Genomic DNA, 13,966 nt, shown 5'->3' on the forward strand with positions numbered 1-13,966 from the left:
CCACCTGTCTGTCAGAAAACATTATCCAAATTGATGCTGTTTCAGTCAGTATATCTGAATTTTACAATACGTTTTCTTTAAAAAAAAACTTGCTGCTGCTGAAACATTAATGTCTATTGATGTCTTTTAGGATCAATACTTTTAGGATTGCAATGAAACGGATAGTAAGGAGCCCACGTTTCCTCCTGAAAAAAAAGTCATTCAGGCTTATTAGAAACATTTTGCTACAACTTAATTTTGAACTAATTCCTTCATTGATCTTTCCACAATGGCTTGTTTTACCCTTTTCTTTTCATAAATTGCATTGAGTATTTATAAGGTATTATTGCAGATCCTTTGTCCTTGCTTGGTTCTTCCTGAAGTTCATTTGGAAAAGATTATAAAATATGAAAAGCCAAAGAAATCCTGGGAAGACCGCAGTCTTATATTGAACTATATAAAATACTGCTTTCTATATAATATGCTTTGACTCCTTAGATTTTTTTAACACTGGGAATGAATTGGAATAACTAGTCATTGTTACTAAAGTCTTGTTTCTATTTGCAGCAATTGACATGTGGTCTGCAGGAATTATATTTCTCTCTCTGTTGAGTGGTCGGTATCCATTTTACAAGGCTAGCGATGATTTAACAGCTTTGGCACAGATCATGACTATTCGTGGCTCCAGAGAAACCATTCAAGCTGCTAAAACATTTGGTACGCAGGTTTTGTTATTCTTTTTCGAACCTGTTTGTAACTTTACTGTAACTTTATTATTATTTGTCTATATGTAGATAATTAGGATTATGTTCATGGATTTCTACATAACTTCAGATAAAATAGCATTGGAATTCATTCATCTAAATGTCAGGACCAAATTTCTTAAATCATGTCAGGCTTCTAAATAATCCCATAGGAAACAAACATACAAATCAAATTAGCAGCATCCAGTTTGCGAAATGAAAAGGCTGCAAGCAAATATGTGGCTAATTAATTCTAATCAATGTTACTGGCTCTGAATCACTCCTCCTCAGATCTGTATTCCTCTTTTATTCCCATTCTCCTTTCCCAGAATTGTAAACCAGACTTCTTTTTGCTGCATTTCTCAACAGTAGTACAGGTAGACCTCGACGTACGACCACAATTGAGGCCAAAATTTCTGTTGCTAAGTAAAACATTTGTTATGTGAATTTTGCCCCATTTTACAACCTTTGTCGCCGCAGTTGTTAAGTGAATCACTGCAGTTGTTAAGTTAGTAAAATGGTTGTTAGGTGAATCTGGTTTCCCTGTTGATGTTGCTTGTCAGAAGGTCGCAAAAGATGATCACATGATCACAAAAGTCACAAAGTCATTAAAATGAGTCAGTCGCCAAGCCTCTGAATTTTGATCATGTGACCATGGAGATGCTGCAATGGTCACAAGTGTGAAAAATTGTCATTTTTTTTCAGTGCTGTAACTTTGAACAGTCACTAAATGAATTGTAAGTCAAGAACTACTTATATTCTCCACAGAAAGACTGCCAACTGAAGGACTTCAATTCCCAGGTTTGCTTCACCTGGATGCTGTACCTCATTTTCCATTCTACCTACAGTGTTTAGTTGTAGTTATCTGATAATCATCCAGAGAGATTTATGCAAAGTACTTTGCACTAAATATCAACTTACCACAATAAAAGATCATGATGGGGAAAATATTTCTAAATCTGTCAACAAAATCCTATTAAGGCAAAATCAGCAATTCAGTAAACATAGTGTATATTTGGCACTGCAGTGAAAATTAAACAGATAAAATAAAAGCCACAGTGTCAGTGCTGCTTTTGCTGCACTCCAAAGAGCCACAGGTATTCAGTTTGAATACACTTCAGATAATGTGGGGATAACAAATTTTCACCAAATTAAAAGGTTTATAGATTTCCCCCATATCCATCAAAGCAACAGCAAAAAGTACAGACTCACTGTTGATAGTGGCAGTTAAGTCTTTGTTTATATGTCTTGGGTATTGTGTCCCCTTGTAGTGTCTTCTGAGCCTCTAATATTAGAATTGCTCAGTAGATACAGTCTTCTGCCTCTTCCTTCGTAGGATAGTGCAAAGTAGCTCAAAGACATTTTAAGCTTGAAATAGCTGATTTGAGAATTCCATACTGAGAACAAAACTTGCAGGTCTGACTTGTAAGTCAGGTACAGAATAAAACAGGCTGCTTTGTTTAGGCTGTGAAAGACAACATCCATTTCTAGCAACACAGTTTCAAGGGTTTCCAGTTGATGAGGTGAGTGCAGCCATAAATTGCATAGTTGAGGTCTGGCTAAGTCGACTTTTGGCTGCTATATCTTCACAGTCATGCACAGTGGGACCAACATATGCAGGACAATCAACCCAGAATTTTGACAGCATCACTTATTTTTTCCAGAAATACATACATACAATGTGAGATGTGTTCCTTCTCCCTCTCTCTTTTTCTCTTTCTCCCTTATCTCTCCGTGAATCTGTATAGACATATTGTCTCAGCCTGGGGCAATGCACTTGTGCTATTGATTACATACCCATACCAGTGTATCTAATATTGCCAATGAATTCAATAAGAATTGTCTTAGCAGTGTTTGCTGTTCTGTATTTCCCTGCAAAATAGCAGTATGGAAAGATGAATTGCCATTGTATGTCAAGTCTATACATGTAAAATTTGGAAGAGTGAAATCAATGTTTCACTTTTAAAAAAATTGGTTTCACTAAGGGACCAGCGGCTGCTACTTTAACTCTTTAATTGAAGTGTTGGACCCTGTTGCAGAAAATGGCTGTGCGTTCTGAAGAACCTTCTAACAAGTGCTTTTCATTTAGGTAAATCAATCTTGTGTAGCAAAGAAATCCCAGCACAGGATTTAAAGAAACTTTGTGAAAGGCTGAGGGGAAAAACTACCAGCTTTGACAATTCGGCAGGTGACGTACAGATGAACCCTTCTCAGGAATTTGCTTTACCAATTGGAATAGGCAACGCGTCAGATTCTGCCCTTCAGGCATCCAAAAAGTACACACAATATCAAAAACAAAGCACTCACGAAGATGGTGGTAAAGAAAAGAAAACCATACAAAAACTGCCTGAATCCAAAGGATGGGACAGAGTTCCTAATAGCGCCTATGATCTCCTTGATAAACTATTGGACTTAAGTCCTGCTACAAGAATTACAGCAAAGGATGCTTTGCTGCATCCCTTTTTCAGAAACGTGAAGCAATAAAAAGACCTTTGACACTCTATGTGTGTGTGTGTGTGTGTGTGTGAAAGTATTATTAGAATTGGTTACTCTTTAAAATGAAACTAAAAATCTGAGAAATGCTATTTCCAGAGCAGTGTTGGGGTATCAAACTCAAGGTCTGGGGGCCTGATCTGGCCCGTGGGATGCTTAGATCTGGCACACGGAGCTACCCTGGAAACAGCAAAGGACCAGCCTGTAGTGCCTCTGCCAGCAAAAATGGAGCTCAGGAGGGCTGCAGGCAGCCTTACCAAACCCCATTTTCGCGGGCAGAGGGTTTCAGGAAGCCATCGCAGCCAAAAACTGAGCTTGGGAGCCAGTTTTTGCTGGCAGAGTGCTCGGGCCGCCACAGGCGCACCCGACATGAGTGATATCGAGCTGGCCACGCCCATCCTGGCCCCAAGGTCAAACGCAACCCAGATGCGGCCCTCGATGAAATTAAGTGTCACCCTTGGTCTACGTGTAGTTAAAATAGTAAATATACTGTTTTTCAGACAGGTTTTTAAACAATTTCAAAGTGCATTTGATTGTTTCACCCCTTTGTGGTGCATTCAGAAATGGCAACATAAAATCTATAATGGGATTGAAATCTGAGAAGAGTTACTTTCTGCTATGTTCTTGGGTTTTAGCAATCCTGTTATATCATGCAGCTTCCTAATATTTGGTTTAAATTTGGCTGGGGGCAGATATGATAAATGAATTATTCTGGTAGGCAATGAATTAATTATATATTTTAGTTTCACAGATCTGGGGGGATTGATTATTATGATTTGTAACTTCTAGTTGTTGACAAATGCTCACATAGTTTGTTTTCAACAGAAGAACATTAATTTTAGATATAATGTAAGATACATGTAAATGTAGCTCCTTTGAATTGTTGGTGGGGAATTTTTGACAGTTTAATCTTAATAAAAGTAGTAGAGGATATATATTGGTAAAAGTTAACTTAAGGCATTGCTCAAGAATTTATATTTTATGACTAGGAAAGAGTATTGAAAACACTGACTCCGAGGACCTGGAACTTTTTCCTCTTAAGAGCATATGATATCATTTACTTTCTATTTCATATGCCTTTGGAACTGTTATCTTTTTGTTGTATAGACTACAATATCTTTTTCTTGTAAAAACAATGTACAGATACAGCATTAGCTTGTTGATTGGTATGTACCACTGTGTTATAATTTTGTGATGAATTTATTAGAATGACCAAAATAAAATCATATTTTTTTAATAAAAAATAAAAGCCATTATATAAAATATAACAAATGCTGATTTGGAAAATTATGTCTGCAGACAAAAGATAGCATGTTTGTAATAAAAGTAATCTGTACAAATTACAAACATATCCCAGTCAAAGGGCTGCCTTAGTTCTTGGAACCAATTTTCCAAGACAATAATAAGCTTGCAAGGTAGACATACTTTAGAATGATATAATATCCCTTCTGATTTAAAAAAAATGTATAAGATTGGAATGAATGTTCAGTTATCTTGCCTCTAATATAAAAATGTGTTTTCTATATGTAAGTCTAGGCTCTGCTAAGTAAGAATATATCTCTGATGCCCATGGAGAACAGTAATCTGCATTAGAAGCATTCTGTATTCAAGTAACCATGGCGAAACTAGAGTCAAATCTTACTGCAATGTGAAATGAAGAGGCTTGCATATGCTTTATTTATTATTATTTTTTAAGGACTGCTTTCCCAAGATCTCTGTTTGTTCGAATAAAGCTGGAAGGTTAGTTTTCTTAGATTTGTATTGACTTTTTGGTATAGAATGGGGAAAAAAGTTCCCTAAATTGAAAAATAAAAAGATTAATAAGTCAATTTAGAGTAATTCCCAAAAGATGTGAGTTTAAGATCAGGAAACTAAAGTTCAATTCCAGAGTTGAGAGTGAAAGCTTATGGTCTTGACTCAAAACATATCCAATATGTCTCAATTTAACTTACCTTATAGGATCGCTGGGGGTAATACAATTAGAAAAGGCAAAACTATATGTGCAATCTCAGTGGATACAGAGAAGGTGGGATGTAAATCTAATAATTATGAGGAATTATCCATTCATTCATTCATTTTCTATAGCTGCCCATCTCGGTCAATGACTGGGCAGCTTACAATTCAGAAAATATACTACAATCAAAATATAAAAACATGTTAAAACAATACAAATAATAGCAACTTCCAAAATTAATATACATAGCAGCCAAGATACTTGGCCAGTTAACAATGCAGCCAGGAAGCAGGGTTCTTAACACATGCAGCACCCCAAGCTCAGAAACACCCAGGTGTTTAGGGCCTTACAAAGGCTGAGGAAGGTTGAGGCAATTCTAATCTCTGAAGGGAGAATGCTTCATAGAGCAGGGGCCACTGCAGGGAAAGAAACCCCATCTTCTAGACCCAACCAGCCAACACACTGGCCGATGGGATCTGCAGCATGCCCATTCTGCTAGATCTGGCTGGAAAAAGGCAAACTCTCAGGTGTGCCTATCCCAAGCCATGTAGGGCTTTAAAGGTAACCACCAGCATCTTCAGTTATACCTGGAAACACACCGATAACCAATGCAGCTCACACCGAAGTGGCATTACATGTGCCATGTATCTGGCACCATTTACTAACCACACAGCCACGTTCTGCACCAGTTGAAGTTTCCAAATGATCCTCAGGGGCAGCCCCATGTAGAATATATTACAGTAGTCTAAATGAGATGTTACAAGGATATAAGTTAGTGTGAGCAGGGCTTCCCGGTCCAGGTAAAGGTGTAGCCAGTGCAGCATCTGAAGGTGTTCAAAGACCCTTCTAGCCACAGTTGTCACCTGTTACTCAAGCAGGAGCTGCAAATCCAGGATTACACTCAGGTTGCACACCAGGTCTGTCTAGGGTAGTGCAACTCCATCCAGAGCCAAAGATGGAAGAACCTTGTCTGTCTCTGGAGGGTCTAAATACCCATAGTCGCTCTGTTTTGCGTGGATTGACTCAGAGCCCATTTCGTCTCATCCAACCCCAATATCCCCCAGATACTGGGATAGGACATCCACAGCATTGTTCAAAGGGCCTGGGATAGAGATATCTCATCCCAAACTGATGGATCACCTCACCCAATGACTTCATGTCAAAGTTAAATAGGGAGAAAGAACTCTCAGTCATCGCCACAAAGTAGAGTCCGTGGACTGGATTTCTCTCCCTCTATCCCTCCAGTCAATGGACTGGAACTGGCCCTGGAGGAAGGAGGAGAGCCAGAACAATTTCTGAAGCCAGTCCAGAAGAATACGATGATCAACAGTTCCATTTTCAAGCAGTTGTAGGTAAATTAATAATTAAAGTTAAGCTTCCTTCAAGTTGAGCTCAGCTCTTCATTATTTTATGGACATACTTATGCCACTTTCTTGGTAGCAATATGGAAATGGCTTGCCATGGCCTTCTTCCAGATTATTTTGATTTTCCAGTTTAACCTACAGTCCTGAAATCTCCCAGCTATGAAGGCCAAATTCTGCCTAGTTTCTGCCCAAAGTCATTCAGGTAATCCTACTTGCCGAAACCAATAACTATATTACTAGTACATTAAAAAAGGAAGCCATTTTGAACAAGACCCAAAGACTATGACAAACTTTGGCATAGTTCTGTCAGTATCTTCATTTGTCATCTTGCCCTAGTTAGATCTTTCAGTGTATCTTCATGAAAATAGTTATAATGCTAAAACTATAAACTTCACTGTCTGAGGCCTAGAGGTTAATACATCTGCCTAATATGCAAGCAGCCTGAGTTCGAATCCCAGAAGGTAGCTGATGAGAGCTAAACAGCTTGAAATAGCTATGCTAGTCTTCCTTTATTTCTTTGTTGGCAAATTTAAATTTAACACAAAATAGTTTGTTGCGGAAGCGACTGCCTGCAAAGGCTCCTGGATTGGGGCCGAAAGGCGAAGCAGTATGTTCCGTCCCATAATTGGGTAGATCAGGTTGCCCTGATAGACTGATCTCACCGGAAAAACACTTCACTCTGTGATGCAACAAAGATGGACCAGAGCTAGGGAGACCCAGCTTCATAGTCATTCTTAGTCACAGAAATTCATTGAGTCACTTATCCTCAGTTTTGCGGTAAAATGAATCATTTCTATGCAAGCTGCCTTGAGTTCTTAGAGGGAAAACAAGGAAATAATTCTAGCAAATAATTGTATGCAATAGATATTAATAAATTCATAGGCTGGATTGCCAGAGAGCTCTTATATATGTGTTAATACATGCTATCACCTGTAACACTCTTCATAACACTTTCTGTTAAATTTAGAATCAAGTCTGCACCATCCTCCTTTCTATATAAATTCAGCTACAGAATAAATAATGGTGCATAGCGGCAAAATAATTCGTGTATCAAGTGAAGTGATGGCATTTCTTTCATTTTTTGCAGCTTTTTGGAATCAACTCTTAGGGATAAATGTTTGCAGATGTCAGAATATTGATTGCAGAAAATCTTGAAACCCACAAATCCCTGGGGCCTAGGTCTTAGTAATTTCTGCTGTTTATGTAATTTCAGCACAGCACGTCACCGAGAAGTTATTTATCTAAAAGAACCGTGGCCAAATTTGGCAGGCAAGCTGCTACAATGCTTATGAAGGTACTGCTTCCTTCGTTCTTTTCTGCTACAGTAATCATAAAATGTCAGCTAATATCATTTTTTTGTCAGATTTAAGGTCTAGTGCAGGTGAGTGAAATGACACTTTTCTTTTGACAGAAGTAGTTCCAATTCAGTTGGTCAAATGTTTAGCAACACCCTCTTTAATTTAGTTTTAGCTATCAATGGAAGAGAATATTTGTATTTTAGGATTGAACTGTGGGGCCCTTGAGGCTCTCTGAGCTTGGTGGTTTTCTTGCAGATGTTTTGTTACCAAACTAGATAACAACATCAGTGCTAGAAGGGAATGGGGTTTGCTCTTTTTATATGCAAGTGGCTTGCCCTGTCAGTGTTGGTGGGAGACTGGGAGTGTTCTTGCTGGTTCCTTAAATAGGTTGTTGCTTACTGTTGGCTTGTTTGTCTGAGTTAGTAGTTCCTTGATAGAGCAAAGATTAACACTAAGATTAACATTAGACCGACAATCAAGAAGTAAATAATACCACAATCAAGGAACTAGCTCAGGCAAACAAACTTTCAATAAACAAATGCCTAATCATAAGAACATTCCCACCAACACTGATAGGGAAAATACTAATATATAAAAAGAGCAAACTATGCTCCTTTCTAGTACTGATGATGTTACCTTGTTGGGTAGTGAAATATCTACAAGTAAACAACCAAGCTCAGGCAATCAAGCTCAGAGAGCACCAAGGACCCCATAGTTTTAGCTATTTCAAACATCAGGATCCCTAATTTAAAAAATTACGTTAAGTCCTTCTTGATGTGTTCTAAACAAAACATAGAATTCTTCCTATAAACAGTAAAAACATGAACTGGTTTAACTTTTTCCTTGCTCTTCCTAGAGCACCAGCCAAATCTAGTATCCTTCATGTCTATTTATATCTTCTCCTGAACATACCGTCAGTGGTGGGTTTCTCCCGGTTCGGTCTGGTTCGGCCGAGCCAGTAGCGGTGACGATATGATGTCACCGAACCGGTTCTCCCCCCCCGCCCTCCCACCCCCCCATGTTATTCTTACCTTTTATTTGGTCCCACCCCCAATCTATTGCTGCCTCCTGAGTCCCAGCTGATGACTAGAGGGAAAAAAACTGTTTAAACTCTTGCCGCGGGGCTTCAAAGGGCCGTCCTACAGCTGATCAGTGTTAAAAGCAAACAAATGAGTCAGGTCGTAAGTGCGAGGACCTTCCAGAAATGACTGACCAGCTAGCCACGCCCACCTAGTCACATGACCTCCAAGCCACACCCACAAAATAAGCCACGCCCACAGAACCGGTAGTAAAAAAATTTAGAACCCACCCCTGCGTACCGTATATTCATATCACATGTCCTATTTCTGATAGAGATGCAATTTATTTTCGCCACTTCATACTGTATTGGTTTGCAGCCAGATATTAAAGTCCTTAATTTGGGATGCAAATCAAATTTATAGCTATACTTGGATCAAGGAACACAAACACAGTTGTGTGCATTGAGGGACATGTGTTCATCATATGGGACCCTACAAAGTCTATGTCCCTGTAGGTTGCCCGGGTCGTCACATTTTTAACTCAGAGGAGCTGCCATAAAAATTCTATGGAGCGGTTAAAGAAGAAAATCTAGAACTAAAAAGTGACAGGGGAGTGAAAAAAAAGCAATAGCCACAGAACAACATAAAGATGTTTGCATTCAAACCAGCGGTGGAATTTAATTTTTTTTTACTACCGGTTCTGTGGGCGTGGCTTGGTGGGTATGGCTTGGTAGGTGTGGCAGGGGAAGGATACTGCAAAATCCCCATTCCCACCCTACTTTGGGGCCAGCTAGAGGTGGAATTTGCCGATTCTCCGAACTACTCAAAATTTCCGCTACTGGTTCTCCAGAACCTATCAGAACCTGCTGAATAGCACCTCTGATTCAAACACCTTCTCACAGTGCTGATCCTGCAATAGGTTTGAGGCCAGGATGTACCTGAACGAAAAGAGTTTCTCTCCCAACTGAAGCATATAAGAGCAGAGATGAAATGCTCAGTGATGACTATCTGATTCAGTGGCTTCCATCATTTAGGTATTTATATTGTCTTTCAAATTATTATAAAGCATGTATTATCTGAATTATTCATATAAAACCCTTCCTTCTTTCCCGCTTTTTATTAAATACATTTCGGCTGCAAATATTTTGTCTTTCGATATTGTTTTATTTAATTGTCTACATTATATAGGTTTTGCTGTCTGAGATTCTGGACTAATTCGATTTTCACAGAGCTTCAGGGTTGCTCTGACTCTCCCAAATGACATTTATTTAGCTAGGGGAAAAAGGCATTGAACTGGACCGCAGACCACCTCGCCTCTAGGTTCAATATTGGATTTCATAGTCCCTCCAAGCAGTGCATGCTGACCAGATCCTGCCATTCACTTAGATGAACTTTCACCCCAGCAACTTACCTAACCAGCATTTGCAGTGTGTTAAGCTGAAGAGCTTCATAGTTTCTCTTTTGTTGGAAAGTAAATTAATCCGGGAATATAAATTTAATAAATCAATAAGCCCAGTACAAGAGACAAATAGCAGGCCGTTATGGAAGTTTTGTAAGATACAACACAGATCTTGTCTGAAATCACTTAAAGATTTTAGGTTTCAAATGTGGAAGATGCTCCAGAGCATAATGTAACTCAGACTTCCATCTGGAGACTGGGAGATTGATAGTCGGAGATGGAGAGGTTCCTTTCCCTTTGTTCCTTATTAATTTAGAATCCTGAGTTAACCTACTGTCTGTTTAAAAAGTGAACCAGCACAAAAATGGCACTTTTAGGGTGCATCTGAGAAGTTTGATCGTCTACTTTCAATGCCCTGCAATCCTCTGCTACAGCTCCAGAACTAGATGGATCCGTGCCAGCCCTGGATCTGATGCAGTTTGACGGTTTTTCCACTCTATACTTCCACCTCAGGGTTTTTTGGATTGCACTTCCTAATTTGCAAAAATCTTCCGGTGGTCGTTTTTCCAAAAGCCTAATTTTCTCTCCAAACACCTGCTAATTATGGGGATCTTGCATTTTTCTTTGAAACATTTTTTATGACTATCACTGCTTGAGATTTTGTAATTCTGTCTCCTCTGGGGTATTTTGTTTGTAAAATCGCTTTGGGATCAAATCTTGGAATGGTTTCAAACCACAGGTCTTAAGAATATCCCTGGCTGTTCTAACTCTTGGAAAGTTTGAAATGGCAAGTGCAGTCCTGTGTAATTTGGGGATGAAATGTATCATATATTTTGTTTCATAAAAGAGCACAATAAAAGAACTCTGAAATTCCCTAATATTTGGGAACATAGCTTGGCACCTTTTGATTTTTAAAGTCTTTGGCCAATTCTCATTGTACTTCAATTTGTTTCAATCTTACTAAAATGCAGGAATTTAGGGAACTACCTAAAGAGGTACATTTTTTTCCCTTACATACATATATTATTTTTTTGGAATGTGGCTCATAATTATAATTTTTATGTTGAAATGGAAGTAAAATTACAAAAGAGTTTAGGATGCGGAGCAGTGAATAAGAAGAAAATGATTTTCTCGAGTAAAAGACTTAATAACAATTTGTTTGCATTTGTTTTATTACATGCTATTACAGTATATCCCCATTCTATTTTATCCAGCTTCTGCAAAAGATTAGGCTGAAAGCGAGTAACATTTAAAGACCACCCAAGTAGATTTCACGGGTTAATGAAGGCAGAAGAGCAACATAAACAATTAAGGGCTGTTTTACAATATGACAATATATCATTTTATCTATTCTGCTGGGTAGGAAAATTAAGGTATGGAAAAATGGAAACACTCAATAGATCCTCTGCTGGCAATTATTATTCCTTTTAAACAATGGGCTGGGTCTTTTATTGTATCCATTTCTTATTTTTCCACTTTCTTTGGTCCTTGCTTCATTCTTTGCATCATAAGTTTCCAATCTCTCTAGCTGCCCCCCTCATATGAAACTTCCTCACTGCTTTTTGTCTGTCCCTTCCAGGCTGGTCTCATTGACTCAGGCTTAAGTTCTGAATTCTCAAGTCAGAATATCAGAATAATGAAAAAAAGAGAGAGAAAAGAATGGATTTAGGACCTTTTCCCAAGAACAAAAGGTAAGCATGTGAGAAATATAGAGAGAAAGAGAAAGGAAGGGAAAGGAACTGGTTAAGGGCCTGCAGAATAAATCTATTTATTCTGAAGTAAGCTCCAGTGAGTTTACTGGGTTTATTTCCCCATAAATTTGCATTAAATTGTAGCCTCAAAAGACATGTTTCTTCCTTATTTCTTCCAACAACCTGCCTGGCTTTAAAGAAGTAATTGCATACTGGAGGGGATACATTTAAAAAAAAAAATCCCTTTTGGCCTACATCATAAAAACAGTTAAGAAACCCAGGATTTTGATGCATCTAAAATCCCAGATTCTCAGCTTTCATTAAAGGAAATGAGGTTCTGAGGTAGCCCTATGTCAAAACAAGCCCTGTCACGATTCCTGTCATTTCTCTCAGGTTTTGAAAGAAAAGAGTTTTCATTTAACCCATGTTGAAAGAGAATAAAAATCGACAAACTGAACTGAAGCTCTACCACAAACCTGAGAGACAACACTGTATTCTTTCCCCAGCTATATTTTTCATTTCTAGAAGAACCAGAGCTGCAGGGAATTCTTCGACCATCAGAAACAGAGGGTGATCGGTATAAAGGCCTTTTAAGCAACCAGGCATTTCTTTTTTTCGTTCCTTTCCCCTACTAGATTTACATGATTGAAAACAACCACTCCTTGTCACTTGGTTTTTACAGCTAGCCAAATCAAGAGCTACTTTCAGATTTTGGTATTTCTTTTGCAAAGTATCCAGTAGTTGGGAGGGTGTGACCTGTAATTTGGGAAGGCAGAAATTTCTGTCTCCAACATTTTATTCATTAATCCTGACCAAGAAATCAAGGATTTTTTTCAGGGTTAAGCAGAAGCCAAGGAGCCAGGACATCTATTTGTATTGGTGAGGATGTTAAGTCTTTTATCTCAAGCACAGTAGTTTCCAAAATCTATGAGCTTAGAATAGAAGCTAATATACAAGGCTACTTCGCTCTCTCCATCTGTCCATTCATCCATATAGTTTTAAGTGATATTTTAACCTTAGTTATGAATTCTGCAAAGGCATCCTAATGAAAACTACAAAGGAACCAAAAGCAAAGTAGTATTTTTTTTTATTACAAGATGGTTTGTAGTATTAAGGAAGAAGGATTATAGAGTTAGAGTTTACAAAATGGTAGGGGGGAAAGATGCAGAAGAAACTTTCTCTTCTTCTTCCCAGAACGGTTCAGTGCTCATCTCCGTTTCAAAGCCGAAGAGCCAGCGCTGTCTGAAGAAGTCTCTGTGGTCATGTGGCCGGCATGACTAAATGTCAAAGGCGCACAGAACGCTGTTACCTTCCCACCAAAGGTGATCCCTATTTTTCTACTTGTATTTTTTTATGTGCTTTCGAATTGCTAGGTTGGCAGAAGCCGGGACAAGTAATGGGAGCTCACCCCGTTATGCAGCACTAGGGATTCGAACCGCTCAACTGCCGACTTTCAATCAACAAGCTCAGTGTCTTAGCCACTAAGACACCGCATCCCTTTTCTAAAGTAGGATGGTCATTTTTAGTTAGTGAAACTGCTAATTTAGTCTTAAAATTGGTATTTTGGAAAATGTTCCAATGGAGTTCAATGGAATTTATTTCCCTGTAAGTATGAGGCAATAAGATACTAAACTTAGAATTCAGTTATAGGAACTTCTTCTGCGTAAATGAGTCAAATGTATTAGTAGAATAATTCAACAAAGGTCTACTCATATTTAATGTGTTTCCTAAAAAGGAGGGCCAATTCTAGTCCTGTGATGTTTGGCTGATGTAGATAGGAAATGTTTGTACTAAGATAGATAAATAAAAAAAAAAAAACAACCTCAGATTCCCAGTTGTCATTAAAACAAACAAACAAACAAACAAACAAATTAACAGGATGTGAAGGAAGCATCTTATTTGGGATATTACTTCTGAAAAATTAGTGTTTTGAGTGAGTCTGTGGGACCATGCAGTTGGGAGAGAATAGTGAATAAAAATGAACCTACTTTACAATGGAATAGGGAAGACAGAGTTAGTCAGCTGC

General features: G+C 38.4%; 1 protein-coding gene across 8 annotated transcripts in view; it reads left to right on the plus strand.

Moving 5' to 3' along the window:
* CDC7 (cell division cycle 7) overlaps positions 1-13,758 on the plus strand; it is a 32,242-nt gene extending 18,484 nt beyond the window's left edge. For 7 of the 8 annotated variants that reach the window (XM_034437211.3, XM_087889964.1, XM_034437209.2 and 4 more), the window contains 2 exons: positions 547-696; positions 2,812-3,223. In XM_034437211.3, the coding sequence (XP_034293102.2) occupies positions 547-696; positions 2,812-3,206 (545 nt within the window). In that variant the 3' untranslated portion in view covers positions 3,207-3,223. Of the gene's footprint in view, positions 1-546; positions 697-2,811; positions 3,224-7,746; positions 7,828-11,828; positions 11,941-13,134 lie in introns of those variants that run through there. The other variant, XR_015733147.1, reaches the window with a different exon arrangement.
* Positions 13,759-13,966: the final 208 nt, after the last annotated feature.

This window comes from Pantherophis guttatus, chromosome 3, assembly GCF_059756535.1.
Source record: "Pantherophis guttatus breed Tessera chromosome 3, ASM5975653v1, whole genome shotgun sequence".
In the NCBI taxonomy this organism is placed as follows: Eukaryota; Metazoa; Chordata; class Lepidosauria; order Squamata; family Colubridae; genus Pantherophis; species Pantherophis guttatus.